Source organism: Callorhinchus milii, unplaced genomic scaffold, assembly GCF_018977255.1.
Source record: "Callorhinchus milii isolate IMCB2004 unplaced genomic scaffold, IMCB_Cmil_1.0 Scaffold3, whole genome shotgun sequence".
Lineage (NCBI taxonomy): Eukaryota > Metazoa > Chordata > Chondrichthyes > Chimaeriformes > Callorhinchidae > Callorhinchus > Callorhinchus milii.
In genome coordinates this window covers 88,311,439-88,331,661 of record NW_024704744.1, presented here as the reverse complement: position 1 = coordinate 88,331,661, position 20,223 = coordinate 88,311,439, and the positions used below count along the sequence as shown (strand labels likewise).

At 39.2% G+C, this 20,223-nt stretch overlaps 1 protein-coding gene across 1 annotated transcript in view; it reads right to left on the bottom strand.

Annotated features, from left to right (window-relative positions):
- The window catches only part of ush2a (Usher syndrome 2A (autosomal recessive, mild)), a 370,702-nt gene extending 350,699 nt beyond the window's left edge, over positions 1 to 20,003 (bottom strand). The window contains exons 1-5 of the mRNA XM_042333157.1: positions 19,999 to 20,003; positions 19,367 to 19,603; positions 18,998 to 19,015; positions 17,839 to 18,243; positions 16,087 to 16,252 (exon numbers count right to left, since the gene is read on the bottom strand). Coding sequence (XP_042189091.1) covers positions 16,087 to 16,252; positions 17,839 to 18,243; positions 18,998 to 19,015; positions 19,367 to 19,603; positions 19,999 to 20,003 — 831 coding nt within the window. The remainder of the gene's footprint in view (positions 1 to 16,086; positions 16,253 to 17,838; positions 18,244 to 18,997; positions 19,016 to 19,366; positions 19,604 to 19,998) is intronic.
- Positions 20,004 to 20,223: the final 220 nt, after the last annotated feature.

Below are 20,223 nucleotides of genomic sequence, written 5' to 3'. Positions count from 1 at the left end.
AGATAAGCGCACCAGTACAGGCAAAACATCAGGACTTAATATCATTAGGAGTTGTTGCCATGCATTATCATCATGTACCTTTGCTGAAATTTCACAACATCCTCCTCTTCAAATGATTTTTTTCAACCCTTTTACAAATAGCTAGAATAATCTTTACAGATTCTTAGCAATGTAAAATTGTGATGTTTCTTGTTATGTATCCAGAAAACCAAATGGTTCTTTAGGATCAATTTATGAACACTTAATCATGGTGCTATGGGAGAGACAGTATTTATAATTAGCTGTCCCCTCCCCACCCCACCTCAAAAAACCCCTGCTCATTCAACTCTTAGAAGTTGGTTGTCCAAACAGACTGATTTTTTTCTTTTGCAAATTCTCCTGCATTTGGGAACTGAAGCTCAGAAAGGGAACATGGAAGCGAAGAGTGGGAGATGGAATCACTTCCTTAAACATTTTTTCATTACCTAAATCAGGGTGGTCCAAACTTTTGGCTGCAGTGGGCTGCAGTCCCTATTTGAGAAATGTCTGCAGGCCGCATAAGCAATATTTTTGTGTTTCCCTTCCAGAAATGTAACATTTACACAGTGCTTTTTTCATCTTGGATGGACGTCTCAAAGCGCTCGACACCTCCGGCCGGGGGTGGGAGCTGAGGGAGGTCGGATGGGGAGGGGAAAAAGATGATAAAAAGCATGGTCAAAGAGTTAGGTCTTGACGTGCATTGAAAGAGAGGAAGGAGGGAGCGAATCGGAGGGACATCAGGAATGCAACTCCTGAGTGCGGGGGCACAATAGTCATAGTGAGGCAGATGGGATGTGAGGGGGGGGATATGAAGCAAGGGTCAGGTCGTCAGATGACAGAGGTAGTATGGAGAGGGGACGGGGGGGAGTGAAGGCTGTAGAGGAGTTTCTCACTGGGGAAAGAGACACCTTTGCTGTGAGGAAGATGCTGGATAGTGTGTGTTAGGGGGTCACATGCTGCTGTACAATGGTTCCCGCTCAGCTTTGCTCAGAGCGCATGCACTGCCACTGAGCGGTCACATGCCTCCTCCCGAGCTGGAACAGCGGGAAAAGTCAAAATCCCACCTTTATTCCCGCCTTAACCGTTCTTCATACGCTACATCCGTGCCAATGACCCACACCGCCTTTCCCCACCTCCACAATATTGCTCGGCTCCGCGACTGTCTTTCACCGCAGGCCGCCAAAGCTCTCATCCACGCATTCATCACATCTAGGCTCGACTATGCAACTCCCTGCTTGTCGGCCTCCCCAACTCCTTCCTCCACAAGCTGTAGATCATCCAGAACTCTGCAGCCCATGTCCTCACTAGCACCAGGCTCCGTGACACTATCACCCCCATCCTCGCCTGACTCCACTGGCTCCCTATCACTCAGAGGATACAGTTCAAGATCCTGGTCCTCACCTTCAAAGCCCTCCATGGCCTTGCTTCTGCCTACCTCTGAGACCTCCTAACTCCCTACCAAGCTGTCTGCTTCCTCCGCTCAGCAGGCTCCAGCCTGCTTCACTTCCCCCACCTTGCCTGCCCCACCATTAGCGGGTGGGCCTTCACCCTCTCTGCCCCCACCCCCTGAAACTCCATCCCAGAGTTCCTCTGCCTCGCCCCCTCCCTCCTTCAAGACCATCTCAAGACCCTCCTCTTCGACTGTGCACACAGGCATGTGGAGTAAGGAAACTTTCCTAAGGTTTCGCCCCGCCCGGGAATTGAATCCAGATCCTCTTGCTTGTGAGACGAACGCTATGGAACTCAACTATAGGATTCAATTATAAGTTTACGTCTGTTGGTGCCTGAAAAACAACAAGGATTCCCATTCTTGATTGCTACCCAGAGACTCCTGTTAGAAATTACACGTGTGGATGTCCACCTACGAACAGATTAACAGTGAACAGATTACCACTTTGTCCAGTTACTGAATTAAATGGGCATTTGCTGATGACCTTTTAATGAAAGTGCATTGAGACTAAAAAATACATTGCTGTTGTAATTACAATCACAGTACTGCTTGATGAAAATACCAATTCAACAGCACTGTTCAATTTGCTTTAACTTGTAGAAACATTACCTTTACTCTGCTATAATTGATCCTTAGTACGTGTCTTTGGTGTCACGAACAAAACGTTGGTGTTGAAAAAAAACAAAGCTATCTGTAGTTTTGAAGAATACGCCCATACTCTTGACCGGTTAAGGGTGAAAGATTGATAGGGACGGAATATGATAACTGAATTCATGATTCCAGCGATTAATAATGAATTGAAATTAAATTCCCAACAAAATCAGAAAAGATTGATATGTCCTATTTAGGAGTTCCATCTTCTGACCACCTGTTCATGTTAAGAAATGAATGAAAGGACTCTTCCAGTGGCTCAACTGGTAAATCCCCTGCCCGGTGTGAAGCTGACCCTTACAGACCAAATTTGATTCCCAGTTTGTCATGCTTTAGCTGAAAGTACAGATTCTGCAATTGACCTCAATAGTCCTGGACACTCCTAATTGCTATCAATCAAATCTTATTAGAAAATTCATGTCTGTGTGGATTTGATGTCAGATGAGGGAGCCACAATACCCTCCACCTGTCAACAATCCACTGAATGGGTTTGACACATGAAGATTGGCTACCTGTGTGGAGTTCTTGGGACTGCAAACTTATTTTTATTAAAACAGTGAAACGATCAGTAAAGCAGATTAACAAATATAATGGACAGATAATTAGTTAAGAGTTTTTTTTAAATCAATTACAAAGAGTGTTGGACCAGTTACAAAATAAGTAGTACTAGATGAGTTACTTCATCAAAATGGGCATCACTGTGCCAGCTGGCAGTTACAACAGAGGCCAGTAGTACACTGGCCTCACTTTTTCATTATCCACTAGTGTAGCCAATCCCTTAGTCACACTGTTGAGCAACAAATGTAAGCTTTTTTTAATCCAACTTGGGACTCATTTACACAAATTGTTGCTTTAAACTTATGCAATCACAACAAACCCTTCTGTTTGGCCATATGTGGATGCAATTCAGATTCAAACAAAGAAAACAATATTAGTAATAATAAACAGAGCATTACTTTCCTTTATCAGGCAATATTTCTGCCACATTTTCAGTAGTAACATCTATGAATAATCACTATTGACAGTGATTAGAACCATTTCCAAGTAATTACTCTTGGGTTCAATTAAAGGTGGTCAGGGCAATAACATTTTAAATTGATTAATCAATTGGCTGGTGACAAATTAATTTAAGAGATATATATTGCAATAAATCGATAGCAGTTACCTGTAGCTAGTATTTTTTAAAAAAGCCCTCGCTTACTTTATTTAAAATATTACGTCATTCCTGTTCCTTTTGTTAAGATGAATCATCGCATGTTCCACTGTGATGATGATAACCAGTATACTCTGCTAACCTTACTGGATAGTTTCTGGGGAGGGAAAAATATCTTAAGAGAGGTTCAGATGCAAAGGCCCTTTGACCTGTTGGATCTCATTCTTCCAGAATACCAAATCTACCATACCTATCATTTAAAACAACAAGCTATTTATTTTAAATAAATCCAACTATATTTCCTGAGAAGTCATTCTAGTTGGTTATTGTCCTATAATTTTTTGGGGGTATCAACACCAAAACTATTCACAATGTTTAAGAGTATCAAAACCAGATTGACAATTCTACATATGCATATCACTTACAAATGGAAATTTCCCTACATCTTGAATGGAATGTGTACTCTTTCCCCAGAGAGACATACCCTGCCTATCTAATTCTGAAAACTATTAGGGACAGGTTGATATACAAACACCAAATCAACCTGTCCGCTCCCTCCACTCAGCAGGCAATGGCTTGCTCCACGCCCGGCCCGCCACACCATCGGCTATTGGGCCTTCTGCCTCTTTGCCCCCACCCTTTTAGAACTCCATCCCACATTCCCTTCGCCTTGCTCCTTCCCTTGCCTCCTTCAAAGCATATCTCAAGACCCTTGTCTTCTACCGCACCTTCGGCCACTCTCCTAGCCCTACCCTCCGTGCCTTCCACCCCTCCTGATCCCAAGCCCTTGCTTGGGTCGAAATCCCTGACTGTCCAGCGCCTTGGGATGTCCTCCCAACATAAAAGGCGCTATATAAATGTAATTTGTTGTTGTAGTTGTTGAGGCTCCCAAAGTGTGCATTGGGGTATTGCTGGAGCTCAACCAGTTAAGACCAACATTATGAACATGATATTATGAAAAGCTTTCAGCAAGGACCACCCTACCCATTCAGGCATTGGCTTGCAGTGCTAACAGGAGCTGAGTGGGAAGAATCTCCGCTCTCACGTGTTCAAGCCATGAACTAAAGAGGAAAATAGACTAATAAATTTGCTCTGAACCCATATGAGCGATCATACTTCAGGTTACTGTGATTGAGGTGTTAAATGTTTTTTTAAAAACTTGAATTTGATATAGCACCTTTCACGTCAAAAGGATGTCTCAAAGCACTATATTGAAAAAGCATTAGTAACTGTGTATCTGTGGGCGAAGCATGTTACGATCACTTCTCATTCACTATGGTTTTACGGAACTTTGACCTGATCACCAGAAGTGATATTGGTCTATAATTACGAATATCAAATTTGGATGTTTTCCTACAGTCATCATGATGCTTGCTTTGCATTGTTGGTACGTCAAAGTGAGGATCACAACTCCACTATTATGTTCAGCAAATCTTCCCTACATCACAATGTATTGATTATTCAATTCACACTTTATAATAATATATAATAATATAATCCTTGCATTTGATGTAGAGTTTTCCACATTGTTGAGACGTCTAAAAGCTTCACAGAATATATTAGTTTATGACCTGGAAAATGTTTTCGCTCAATTTTCTCTTTTTCAGATGAAAGATAATTCAGCTCTAGGAATCTCTTCTCATAAAAGCATTCTAAGTCACACTATCAATTCTGTTGCTTTTTTCTACACCCTTTCCAATGTCACTGTATGTTCTCACAACTTAAATGTAGAAATCACCATTTTATTCTCAGCTCTCAGAACATAATCCCAAACTATAACTTATCTGGACTAACAGTGAAATAACCTTGAGATGCAACCCAACATTCGATTATTAATAATAATAATCCTTGCATTTGATATTACGTCCTTATCACATCTTCGAGACATCTCAAAGGACTTCAAAGAAAATACTGTAAAGTGAATTGACTGTATATTTGTGGGCGAAATGCGGCAGGCAATTGCACACAGCACTGTCCCACAAACAGTCATGGATTGATTGACCAAATTATTCATTTATTTGTTTGAAGGGATTATTACCCTGGGAAAGCAATCCGCCAATCGACTAATAACTGGGTTCCAAGTTATAGGTAAACAGAAGCACGTAGAGTAAGGAAACTTGCCTAAGGTTTTGCCCTGCATGGGAATTAAACCCCGGTCCTCTCGCTTACGAGGCGAGTGCTCTAACCAATACACTATAGAACTCCACTTTATATACTTTACTGGATATGCAAGGTGTGGGTGAAATCTATTTCACTTAAAAAATGTATGAAAAATCCTATTTACAGGTATACATTTTTTACAAATTCACTAAATAAATATGGCCCTCCACTCCTACACAAACACACAGACATATACTGTACACACACACAGTGAAACATTCAAAACTAATACAAAAGTAAATTTGCCAAAGAAAAGCAAAATTAGAATCTGAAAATAAATTGCCGTGGTGGAGTGTGGTTGTTATTTAACAAGTGAGGGGGACAGACAACTAATTTACTACAGGTCTCATACATTATTCAGCAGCCTTCACCTGTAGAATAAATAGACCCTACCTCAGCAATGAGTGTCTTCTATTTACACTCCCTCACCAACGCTGTGAACTAAAGTCTCGATATGGGACTGGATTAAGTGTTTCAGTAAATCCTATACATATGCTGCAGGCTATTATTGATATTCAATAAACAATTCTAAAGTTGAAAAGCAGTTGTATTTTCTCCAGCTGTTCTTTGTCATTGAAGGAAGTAACAAAAATCATCAAAATAATTGTTCATTGCATTAATAAATGTGCCAGAGAGAGCTAATCATTTGATAGTTTTATTTGGTCAAATGTTTTGCTTTAAATCAGAGTAATCTATGGATAGTCCTGGCTCATGCATTCTTTTGTCTGCTGACTTTAAGGAATTCATTCTAAAGCAGTCCACAGCATGTGCAAAAACCTATAAAAGCAAAAAATATTCCATTCCAAGTCAAAAGAAACATCAAGGTGAGGGCTTGTACTTAGTGAGAATCAGCAGGGCTCATCCTGCTAGTTGCTGAGTTCGCAATATGCAATGTTTTCAATAGTAAGGTTTTAAAAAAGAAACAGTGCAGTGAAAACATAATCTATCTGCACTGTAATTTATGCACGGCACTGTGAATGTCTCCTCATGATTGAAATATGCGTTGTCACACAAATCTAGTAAGTGGTGATTAATTTTTTAAAAATGGCAAAAGCATAGTTTCAAACAAATTGCAAACCAAGCCCATCCCCCCCCAAAATGTAATAAACAGTAAGAAATTTGAGCGTACCAAACATTCCTATTAGCATATTTTCTTCACTTACATGCAAAGTTTAGTCCAGGGCAATTGATATGCTAGCTTTCTGCTTTACATACTGGAATTGCATTACCTAGAATTGCTTATCAATGTTGAAAAAACGTACAAAAAAGCAAAATAATCAGAGGTCAGAAGATTATATTTTTTTTCCTCGAAGTGTATACTAGATAAGGACAAAAACGTTTGCACACAGAGCACTAATTATATGAAACAGACCTACAACAAAAGCAGTTAATGTGTCAATTAACTCCTTCAAGAAAGGAACTATATAAATATCTTATTAGGAATGGGACTGAAATTTATAGCATTAGTTGGAAGCTATAAAATATTCCAGGGAACACACTAGTTTCTATGCTTCTATGACTGAGAAAATGTCATCTGTGAAAGCAGCCAGCCAGGGTTGAAATAGATAGATATTCAAGATGCTCACACAATATATTTTTTTTGAGAGGATGGAAGAAAATTTGCTGAACCGTTCCTTGGGAGATTAAAAAAAAGTGGGACATTGGATATGTTTTGCCAAAGGAATGGGTTTGATGGGCTAAATAAAAAAAAAATTCTCCCATTTCTGTGCTTGCTTATTAACTTATGTTCGTGAAAAAGTGTTCACTGAAGCTTTTGTTTTCTTGAGAGCAGAACAAAAAGTGTAATTTCTGTAGTAATTATACCAATTGCAAGTGATGCTATGATGTGGTTCACCATTATTAAGTTGATTTGGGAATAGAGTTGAGAGGAGGCAGGAGTTGAGTTTGTAAGAAAACCTAAAAGTTTGGCAGATGCATTTTCATGAAGACAGTACCTTTTTAAGGAATCCAAGAACGCAATTCCAAGCCCATTCAGCCCATCAGGCCTACAGCTTCCACAAAACCTACTCTAATAGCACCACTTAGTTACCTCCACAGGGAAACTGCTACAAAGATGCTGGATTATCTTTGGATCAGGAAGTAACACCCCAGGAACATTAATCATTTCACAACACCCATCACCCTCACCCAGTCCCACAGAACCCATTGGACCATTCCCTCATCTGCCTCTGCATGTACTCCCTTACAATACTATTCTCAAGGAGATGCTTATCCAGATCTCTTTATAAAGAGTTGACCAATACAGCATTGATTTTGTTACAAATCCATTCCACATAATAGTATTTATTGGCCGTGTGTATGTGGGAGGCGGGGGAGGAGTAAAATAAATGTCTAGTTCTATTTGTGACATATTAAATGTAAACATATGCCCACTTCTGCATTTATAAACTAAGTTAAAATAGACTGCTAGTACATCATCTGTGCCTCTCATTATTTTATGACCTGGAAAATGTTTTCCTCAATTTCTCTTTTTCAGATGAAAGACAATTCAGCTCTTGGAGTCTCTTGTCATAAAAGCGTTCTAAGTTACACTATCAACTCTGTTGCTTTTCTCTACACCCTCTCCAACATTACTGTTATGTTCTCACAACTCAAATATAGAAATCAGTATTTTATTCTCGGCTCTCAAAACATAATCCAATACTACAACCTAACCCCTCCTTGTTCATTTTCCCCTGCTTCCTGCTTTATACTTTCTGATCCCCTTTCATTAGCTCCCAGTTAATTGGTTATTTCTTCTTAAAGGGTATCCAACAGTTACAAAATCTTTTCGAACACAGGCTGCTAAAAATTGCACAAATTGGAGTCTATTCCGTTACGATCTCTAAAAACACCAATGCAGGTTGTTAGTTATCTATGTAAGTAACACACAGGTCACCATTCAGCCCTAATAAATCCCAATAGGCCAAAAGTGACCTCAAGTCATCCGCATAAGGTTAGAATAACGTATTTGGACTAACAGTGAAATGACCTTCAGATTCAAACTAACATTCGATTAATAATAATAATGCTTGCATTATCAAGTCTTTGAGGCGTCTCAAAGCACTTCATAGAATATACTGTAAAGTGAATTGGCTGTATATTTTGTGGGTGAAACGTGGCAGCCAATTGTGCACAGTAGTGTCCTACAAACAGTCGTGGATTGAGGGACCAATTTATTATATATTTTTTGAAGGAATTATTTCCTGTAGCTCAGTGGTTAAAGCACTCACTTTGCAAGTGAGAGACCTGAGTTCAATTCCAGGCAGGTCAGGGCGAAACCTTGGGCAAGTTTCCTTACTCCACACGCCTAATAATAATCCCTCCAAAACCAAGAACAATAATAAATTGGTCATTTTCAATCTACGACTGTTTGTGGGACATTGCTGTGCGCAATTGGCTGCCGCGTTCGCCCACAAATATACAGTCAATTCACTTTACAGTGTGTTCTGTGAAGCGCTTTGGGACGTCCTCCCGACGTGAAAAGCGCTATATCAAATGCAAGGATTATTATTATTATTATTATTACCCCCGGAAAAGCGATGCGCCAATTCACTAACAACCAGGTTCCTACTTACTGCTATGTAAACAGAGGTGCATGGAGTAAAAAAAACCTTCCCAACTTTTCGCCTTTCCTGGAATCGAACCCAGGTCTCTCATTTGCGAGGCGAGTGTTCTAAGCACTGAGCTACAGGATTGATTAACCTTACTTGATTGATTAAACAGCTTCAAGATTCGCAATATTGAATGTTACCACTGAAACAGCTAAATTCAACACAGTAATCTTGAAATGAGGTAACATAGTGAATTGGTGTAAGACCCAAGAAGAGTTGTTTTTTTTTATATACTCCTTCATGGAACAGAGGTTCCTTTCCAATTAACTGATCCATAAAACTTTCATAAACCTGGTAATCGGAAGGTTTCTCATAGTATCTCAACAAGCAGTTTCAAATTCCTCTCCATCATAGAAGCAAATGTGACTAAAAGGTCAAACTTGCCCCTTTAATTTAACAATTTAAATCTATCAAATCACCTTCATATCAAATGAAATCAATTGCACTCTATGACTCAAACTATGCCATTTTCAGGGAAACTTGGTGGGCATGTATGTCGGTATTCTTTTGGAAAACAAATCTCATTGTTTCAAGAGTTGTGCTGCATCTGAGGTAACAAGAGTTTACTGCTAATCCAGGAATGAGTTCTAAATGTCATATCCTGTTACATTTCACAAGTGAAGCATGCTGTTTTGGCAGTTATAACTTAATCCCTGAAGGACTAACATCCGAAACATAATATTGCCCATCATTCAGCAGTGTTAAATCTATGAATCCTGGTCTTAAAGGAGAATGAAAATGGTCAATAAGACAAACGTTTTCTCATTGAAGCTAAAAGGTGGGGGGGGGGGGGGTGTCATTCTCAGCTAATATTAGGGCTTGTTATATCTTTTGATCAACACGTGCTACATCTATCAGATATTGCGTGTTGAATCAAGTTGAGACAAGATCCAATATTAACAGCTCTACCCCACCACCACACCCCCACAAATGCCGAAGGTTGAAGAGAGGACATTCATGGTGAATTGTGTGATCGTCAGTGTAAATTTTGTGCTTGTCAATGCGGGGTTTGGACATGCCTATCTCCGTGGATCCCTCCACACCCTCCTGAACCTTGGAGCGATGGTAGAGCCCAAAGCAATGTCTTGTTATTTGGGCTGTGAGTAGCTGAATTTCAATGCCATAGAACAACAAACAGAATCTAGTTTGTTTCCCCCACTAATTTTGCTGTATTTGAACAGTCAGAATCCATTAAGGCAGATTGGATTAGGAATTGAAAAGTAAAGTGTATTTCTCTGCATCTTCCAGTGACATATCCAAACTCCAAAAATGCTGGTGCTGTCATTGAGAAACACTATGGTCAGGTTCCTCCTTCCACCCACCCACTCCGCCGTACTTAGGTTCCGACCCCATCTCTGTAAAGCACTCTCAGATGTTATCCTAAATGATGGGCGCTGTATAAAGCAAGTTGTTTTTGACACAAGTGGAAAAGATATTCAACTAAAAATGAATGTGATTAAACAGGTATGCACCAACACTGCACGTTACTCTAAAATACTCTATCCAATTAACCTGGATCCATAAATAGGACAATATTCTGATCTGATTGATTTCTGATTATTTTACAACCACAATCTTACGGAAACACAACCAAAACATGGGAAAAGCATTAACCTAGACTCCAAAATGGCCAGTTGAATCACCCCCATTCCATGAAGATTACTGAAAAGATCAGAAATCCCATTCTTCATGACCTGCATATTTTCATAAGGCTAATTCCTCCCACATTAATCGCTTGAATTGTGCAGCAAAAGTGTTGCAGTTCATTTTCTCCACCCAGTTCAGAGTCAATTGGATTGTGTATGAATGGGATAACATTTTCAGAGGGGGCACCTAATAGTTAACTAGGGGTTGACTCTGCACATCATATCAAAACAGTGCGAGGTAGCAACAAACAAGGCTCACGGGATGCTCGACTATATTGTCAAATGAGTTCACTTTAGATCCCCAGAAATTTTGTGCAGTACTCCAGTCAGCTATAGTTAGGAGTACTGTGTAGAGTTCTGGCCACTGCAGTATAGAGGGCTGCCTAAAGTCAGAACAGAGGAGAGCAACAAGGACGATCCTCTGCATTAGAGGAATGAAATGTGAGTAATGATTAGACAAGCTGGGGCTTTTCAGTCTTGAAAAAGTAATGGTTCAGAGAGGTGTATGAGGTGTATAATATTTTGAATGGGATTGAAAAAAATAAACCCAGAACAATACTTTCAGATATACCACGGCAACAGAACAAGAGGGTACAGGTTCAGAGTTGCAAAGAGCAATTTTAGGAAAGACACCAGATATTTCTTTACCCAAAAGATAATTAACAGGTACTGCAGAATGGGTTACCAGGAATGGTGATTGATAATAATAATAATCCTTGCATTTGATATACCGCTTTTCACGTCAGGAGGACGTCCCAAAGCGCTTCACAGAACACACTGTAAAGTGAATTTGACTGTATATTTGTGGGCGAACGCGGCAGTCAATTGCGCACAGCAATGTCCCACAAAAAGTCGTAGATTGAAAATGACCAATTTAATTATTGTTTTTGTTTTTTGGAGGGATTATTATTAGGCGTGTGGAGTAAGGAAACTTGCCCAAGGTTTCGCCCTGCTTGGAATTGAACTCAGGTCTCTCACTTGCAAAGCGAGTGCTCTAACCACTGAGCTACAGGACTCCACGTGAAGCTAAGCAAGGAAAGACTCACAGATCCCTGTGCAGGAGAGGACACAAAGGAAAGAGCTGGGGAATCCAACATTGTCAGAATAATTGAGTCTGGAGTGATGAAGATGTGGATGAGAGTCTCAACATTCCAGTGGTGGCGGGGGAAGTAGTGTTGGAGCTGGGTGATGTTGCAGAGATGATGAAAGGCAGAATTAGAGACAGCAAGGATATTGGGTTTGAAGGTTAGCTGGGAGGAGGGGGTCAACAAGACACTGAGGTTCCACACAGGCTCTGTGAGGCAAAATAAAAACCTGAATTAACCTATTTAACTTTAGTGTTCAGAATGGTACACACTCAATAGCTTCAGGGAATGCGCATACCAGATTTGTGAATTCAGTTGTGTGCATGTGTGTGCTTGTGTGTGCATTGATAGTGAGGAAACATAGTAAGTTTCTATGGGAACCATGTACATCTACATAACTTTCCGCAGATATACAACATCCCATAAAACATACAGTCACCACACTTTACAGTATACATGGTGAAGTACTTTGGGATGCCTCAACCACTTGATAAGGCTCTGTATCGAATGCAAGGATTATTATTCATTGCAAGTTTTCAGTCACTGTGAAGCAATAATCGACAAAGCTGATTAAATTCTGTTTTCCATCTCAACAACTAAAAGAGTCAGCTGATAGTAATATAATCTCATATCTTTGCTGACATTCCAAATGAGCAGCAAGAAAATGCTGTATTGTTGCAGATGCCGTCATTCAGGTGACAAATTAAATTGTGGTTTTAATTGCTTGTTCAGGTGAATGTTAGCACTAATAATAAACCTTAAATTTGATATAGTGCTTACATTTGATCACTTTAGGAAGATGTCTCAAAATGTTTCCAAAGATATATTGTAAAGTGTAGTGATTGTGTAATTTGTAGGCGCCCACACCATCCAATTTGGGCACAGGAATGTCCCATAAACAGCCATGAAATGAATGACCAATTTGCCCATAACACTGGAAGAAACTCTCTTCTCTTTTAATATATTATAGGAAGTACCACTGGGAGAATAAACAATAGAAAATAATTCATCGTCACACAAGTGGACTAACATGTCATATCAGCCTCAGTTCTCTCATGATAATCTTCAAGATAACAAGATGCCAGGATCTGGACTCATTTAAGAAATAGATGTAATGGGAGGAGGTAAATTGGCATTCTGGAAGGATAAGATCAAATGGGCCAAAGGACCTTATTTATCTGAATCTCTTTTGTGTTCCTGTGTAGAATTCTTTACATTTTGGGCATTCCTTGTCGAAGCTTTCAAAAAGAGAATGGTTTAACTCTATCATAACTTCCATATGCCAAAGAAGAAACAAGATTGTTCCAATGTACTTAATGCAATAACATAATAAGGTAGAAAGTGGAAAACTCAAATGGAGAGAGAGAGAGATTAATATTGTTGCTGTTTATATAAAACAGAATTGTCCAGTGGGAGTGTCAGCGAGGAGGAAAACCACCTGCACTATCTTCCTCAGCTTGTTTTTTTGTAAATGACTGTTCACATACAGCAAAAATAAAATATTTTCTGCATTTTGTTAATCAAGAAAAAACTGTTTTGAAGTAATGAACAAAAGTACATGAATAAATTCCCTCCCAACACTAAGCACGACAACACAACATCAGAGACCTGAAATGTGCAAATGCTATGCACAGTTTCTACATGGAAGCCAACTCACAAAATAATGGTGTATCAACAAGGAGTATATTTAAAAAAGCAATTTCTCACTTAACATTTTTCGCCAAATTATAGAATAGGAAAAAACAATTATGAAAGTTTACATTGTAGGTAAATAATCCAAATTCTTGGTGTCCAATGAAAGTAGACACAAAAACACTGGGAGGCAAGAACCCTTTCACATTGCCATCAATTCAATATTCCAAAACAAATTATGTTATTCCTATTACTGGGAAATATTGAGTTATGGTGAATAATCCATACGTACCATAATCCAGAAGATTTGTAAAATTCAAGTTAAAATAAGAGTTTGAACCACCATCTTAAAGAAAGGTCTTATGCAAATTGAAAGAAAATACAATTGCCTCAAAGGTCAAAAGAGAGGGAAGTATATGTATCCCTTTGACCTCATTCTCTTCTTCCCTTTAAATTGTGTTACTCTTTTTGGAAATGTGTAACAACTTATTATTCCTTACTTGATTCAAGTTGGTTAATTTCATTATCTGACTAGCTCATTATATTTGGATTCCAGATGCATTTTAATCCATTATTGTTGTTTTAAGGGAGGTATAATGTAAAAGATTATTTTGTTCACAAATATGATGAATACAAATGTTGGAAAAGGGAACATTTAGTGCTTTTTGATTCAATTCTCCCCAGTCAAATTAGTTAGAGGAGGGTTAGATCTCATTCTATGCTATCCCCAAAATATGGTTTAATCCCAATCTCAGAACAGCATCTATCGATATTTACTGCTTGCATCAAATATGTTAAATGTATGAGTATGACTGATAGGCTGTGTCATATTATGAGATTATGGATTCATAATGACCAGAAACTAAACGGAGACAATTAAAAATACTTTGAGGATCCTTTATAAGACATCATGAAGATACTTTTTTTAATATATCGAGTATTGTTTTTCAAAACATTTCAAATGAGCTTTACGATAATTATTTTCAAGTGAAGGCAAATGCAGAGGCCATTTTGCGCACATTAAGGTCCCGCAAACAGCTGTGAGGTTAATGATCAATTAATCTGGAAGATCGTTGAGACTCTCGTCTCTATTTGATTAATGTCATGGGATCTTTAACTTCCATCTCAGGTCAAGTTCCAATAGAGTTTGAACCCACAACCGTCTGACCCAGAACCAAGAGTGCTACCAACCGAGCCAGACTGACACCTTCATCAATTCTGACACCTATTACAAATCAATTAACAAAATATTTCCTTTAGCTTTTTAATTTATCCTCTTTATCCCCCTTTTCTTTGAATTTTGGATAATCCTCCATGTTCCCATTTCCTTTCACCTATCAGATCTTTTGCTTTCACCATGCAGATAATCCTCTTAATCCCCAATTTGTTTCCTTTCCATCTCAACAGAACCCATCCACTGTGTCAATGTTTTTCACCTACTTTGCAGGATACGTGAACAGCCATAATGCAATATTCCATTTAGACTATTGACTTCCACAAATCCATCCTTTCAAGATGTTGCCATGCAATGCCCAGAGCCTCAGTGGTTGGTTTAATCCCATCGGAATGATCAACAGGAGCCTCTCCTTCTTGCAGGAAGGGTACCACAAACATTTTGGCAGATGGAAGGAATCAAAATTATTTTGTGTTAACCCCTTAATTTACTTTTACCAAAAGTAAATTAAGGGGTTAACACACAATAGTCCTCTCCTGGTAAATGGAATTGCAACACATCGACCAATACGAACTCTGTTCCAATGCAATCTACTTGAAGGACAAAGTTGCTGTGCATCAAGAGGAAACATGGTTGTTTTATTAGGAAATATTGAAAATGAGACCCCATTAATAACAAATTGCAACTGTGAGCCATATTAACTGATCCAAGTCCTGCGACACCCATTGATAACTGAAAGCTTCCAGAAAGTCAGCAGACAATACACACCAACACCAGTTCTCCAAGGTCATTCAGGCGAGCATTAGAGATTGAAACGGGGGCAAGTAGTCAGAGAGACCCTAACTGATGACTCTGGCATTCAGTGTATGAATCACTTGGCTTCTCTTCAGTGATGCTTTTTCTAAAGTTCTTCGGGTTTATGACTGCCCTGTTCTGTAATTTTTATTTTACTGAAAGCACCATTTATCAACCTGTCAGAGCTCCAATGGTGCTCACTTTGAAATACCCCTGACCTGGTGTCAACACCTGTTTTTCTGCACACTCGGGTCAACAAACAGATCCACTGAAGTTTTTTTTTGCTGCCAAGGTTAAACAATTAGAGGCCTTGGGATTTGTTGCTACTGTCTGGCCAGGCCAAACCATCATCTGATTATGTAAATCGATAATACACAGTTTTGTAATTGAATTACAAGCAATTCAATACATATGAAATGCTTTAAATTAATTTTTTTTAATAAATAGGTACAACGTTTGTCTGAAATATTTCTCCTGTCATAGTGGCGATGATCATTTCTCATCCTAAGATTTGTTCAGGATTACATTTGGTTATATTACAACAATAACAACAACTTGCATTTATATAGCACCCTTCACATGGGATAGCGTCCCGGAGCGCTTGTGAAATATTATGTGAAGTCATACCTTTTATACACCTTACGGGAATTTCACATAACATCAACCCTGTTTTAAATTTTACAAATAATAAATACATTGAGAAAATACCTGAATTGCCAGATGAGTCCATTTGTTGAGCGGGATTTTTCCACGTGTATTCACCAGTAATGGAGGTTGAAAACCAGCTGATGTACGGTAGTAAAATATACATCCTCTTCCTGATGTTGTCAGTTTGAATACTGTGCGATCATTGGTACTCTTTTCAATAACAGTCCTAAAGAAAAAATGAGCACAGCAACATATTACAAATGCCTCCAAAATATAAGCAATAATGAATGAGGTGTGCATTTTTAATGAATAATGCATGACAGATCTAGACTCTGCATGAAATGAAACCAAATTAGGGAGGTGTGAAACCCAATCCAAATTGATGGCTGTATATTGTGGCATGCTCTGACACAGGTACATATTCAGTTTCAAGAAACTGATTGACTTCCAGAAACCAGGCAACACTTGCCCACCGGCACATTGTTCTGCTACACCAGTCAGTGAAACATTTGAGCAGCAAAATGCCAAAACCAAATTTGCAGAGCATCAGACATTTTCATATCAATTTATTCCTGTTCATGTTTTCAGTTTAGTCAGATGCCCTTTCATCCTCCTTCGTTCCACCTCCCCAACTATCAACAACAATAAAACATCAAAACCAAAGCAAACCTTATTAAACAAACTTGTTATAAATCTAAAAAGGGAGTTCCGGAGCAACTTTTTTGCTCTAACCACTGAGGACTCCATATGTCCAAATGTGAGAACTATTTTTAAATTGGGCAACTTGCTGAACAAAAGAATACATATAACAAAAGTTATACATTTTCTTCTATGGTTAAGCAGAAGTGTTTTAAAATTCCCTTAAAACTTTATTCTCCTTTTAACGCAAAACTTTGTCCTCTTCCACCCATGACCTGTTTGTATAACAGAAGTGCTGGACTGTTAAAATATAAACTATTGGTTCATCAGTACAGCTCTTTCACAATCACATTTTCACTCACATAACAATGCACCTCTGCTTCTTTACAAATGTCAAGCAGTTTCAACCAGTTGTACAGAAAATAATACTCTTCGGATCACATTAATACTTTTGGTATTTTACCGAAAATACTGTGCAATTTACTTTTTTATATGAAAAGGTGTAAATGTATCAAACTGCATTAGGCCAATCTCTTGAGAGCTGAGATCAAATTTGTTCTTGAATGAATCCAAACTTTGGCAATCCTAAAACAAAACTAAGATTTTTGGACTGAGGTTTCAACTGCATTGCTTAACTTCTCTATCAAGGAAGCTCTTCAACACTTGAGGCCTAAGAACAAACTAAGGTAAGATAAAGTAAAACAATGCATGTGTGAACCACAGTACAAAAATTGCAGCTATGCAGAAAGAGATGAAATGACCCATAAAAAAGAATATTCCCTGATTAACAATTCAATCTTGCAGGCCAGAAAGGGAGAAAATTTAGAAACTATTAAAAAATGAACCCAAACAATACTGGGAATTGTTACACCAGTATTTATAATAGGATGATGTCCAGAAACTGAAAATAGATACAAAACATTACATTTCTGATTCAAATACCTTCATGTAATTTCAAATTATTTACTAATAAACAATTTAAAAACCAAGTTACTAATTTGAGCTCCAAAAACATAATTTAAATAAATCCCGTTTTATATTCATGAAAAGTTTGATATAGCAAAACTGTCCTGCAGAACATATGTAAGAACATCACATACTGGCTATTAACGATAGGACTAGAAATATAAAAGGTCTGTGAATGAAATTAAGTATTTTTTATGTAATACTTACATTATACCACCATGATCAACTTTCAGCCACATTGTTAAAGTAAACGAACTTCCAAACTCAAGGTTTTGCAGAGAAGGTGTAGTGTAACAATCTGTTTGATTCCGAAATATAAAACTAGTAGAATTTTTTGAAGACCCTGACCGCAGATCATTCTTGTCCTCGGTGATACAAGTGCCTAAGCCTCTGGAGAAAAGATTTGCATAGGAAGGGGTGAAAGATCTATGAGGGCACTCTTGAATGCAGTACTGCTGGGTGCAGGACAATACACTTTCCACAACAGTCATGCTAAGACAGAACATGTTTCTTACTGGCAAGCCGCAGGTTGCCTGGGATGGCACAGTAGATACATTTTTGAATGCTCCTATGTTTTCAAGCCTTGGAAAATGCCCCTGTGAGTTGACAAATCTTGAGGGGATGCAGCACATAAACAGAATTACTTTGATCACATAAAATAACAATGCAGCATTCGTCCTTTGTCCAAGGCAAGTCATTTTTGAAAAGAATAGGATCCTCTTGTTCCAGTAAGTTTAAATGAATAACGGTGTTCAGACTAGAGGTGCCATCTTCACACACTAATAGTCCAAGAAAGCTTGTGTGTGCAAAACTCAATTGTATCAGACATCTCCCGGACTAGGTTCAATACAGGGAACTGAAATTTATGAATTCAGTTCAACAAGTTGTTAGAACTCTGTAGAAGATCTGAACATAAATAACATACAGATGAATGGCAGTACAACATATTTGATAAATACCCTCTCTAAATATTATTAGTAGTTTAAGATAAAAATGTAATTTTTTTATAAAAAATGTATTGCAGAATGCTCAAGTATAAACAACTGTTTAGTTTAGATTTGTTGTCCTACCAAAATACGGGCTGAAATGTGGTAACATTCTATCAAAGACAATGTTTAAATGTCGATTTCACACAAGTATGTCACTTTAAATAGCACACATTAAATGCAAAGAGTGCTTATTGCTTATAAACTGTGTACTTCCCATAGTATTCGCTCAGTGCAAGTTAAATACATGTTATGTTAAGCCAACCTCTACGAGAAATACATAAAAAGACACAGAAAAGTCCACGTATTATTCCTACCTTGCCCTTACCCTAGTTTGGCATTGCTGCAGCACCTTAGCCCTCATTAAGTAAGCTGCTTACACCACAATGCCATATGGCCTGTAAACACAAGCACAGGGGGGGAGAGCATTAGGGTGTAAGAGGTTGAGACTGGGAGTGGATGGTGGAGGGGAGGAACTCAATGGATACCGAAGTGTAACAACGGTGTCAAGTTACTGTGAGCTGAAGGCAGAGAGAGAGAGAGAGAGAGACAGCAAAGGACAATCCTGCTGGGCTGGTCTGGGCTGAGATGGTCTGAGCTGGGCTGGTCTGAGCTGGGCTGGTCTGGGCTGGGCTGAGCTGGTCTGAGCTGAGCTGGTCTGGTCTGAGCTGGTCTGGGCTGAGCTGGTCTGGTCTGGTCTGGGCTGAGCTGAGCTGGTCTGGGCTGGGCTGAGCTGGTCTGAGCTGAGCTGGTCTGGTCTGAGCTGGTCTGGGCTGAGCTGGTCTGAGCTGGTCTGGGCTGGTCTGGTCTGGGCTGAGCTGGTCTGGTCTGGTCTGGTCTGGGCTGAGCTGGTCTGAGCTGAGCTGGTCTGGTCTGAGCTGGTCTGGTCTGAGCTGGTCTGGCTGAGCTGGTCTGGGCTGGTCTGGTCTGGGCTGAGCTGGTCTGGGCTGAGCGGTGTCGCCTGGCTCAGCTTCCACAGCAATGAGCTGTCAGAAACACACGCAGAAGCGGTCGCTTGGCAACCAGAGCCCGGCTTCTCCCTCAGCTCCACACACCATCAGCAGCAGCTGAGAGTCTTACCCACTCTCCTCCCTACAGATTCATCATACCATCCTTCCCACGAATGACCACACTGATAATTAGTCCGCATTTTAAACTCAGGATTCATAAACCTACACACATATATATATAAATATACAGTCAATTCCCTTTACAGTACATCCTGTGAAGCGCTTTGAAACGTGTCGAAGACATGATAAGGCGCTTCATCAAATGCAAGGATTATTATATATATCTAGGTTTGCAATTCCTAATAATTCTTGCTATAATTTGGACAAGCGACTTTCAAGTCGGGAGGATGTCTCAAAGTGCTCCATAGTACATCATGGTAACGTGTACCAATTCTATACTCTGTAGGCGAATGATTGCACATCAGCAATGTCCAGCCAATAGAAAACTGCGGGAAAAATATTTGCCAAAAATTGCGGGGTGAATTTGCCGCGGTTTGTGGAAAATTAGGGGTGCTATTGAGGCACATTTTACTACATGATTGTTTGGGTGAGGCCAGAGGTGAGGTCTCGAGCCTGAGAGAGGAGTGAAAAGCTGA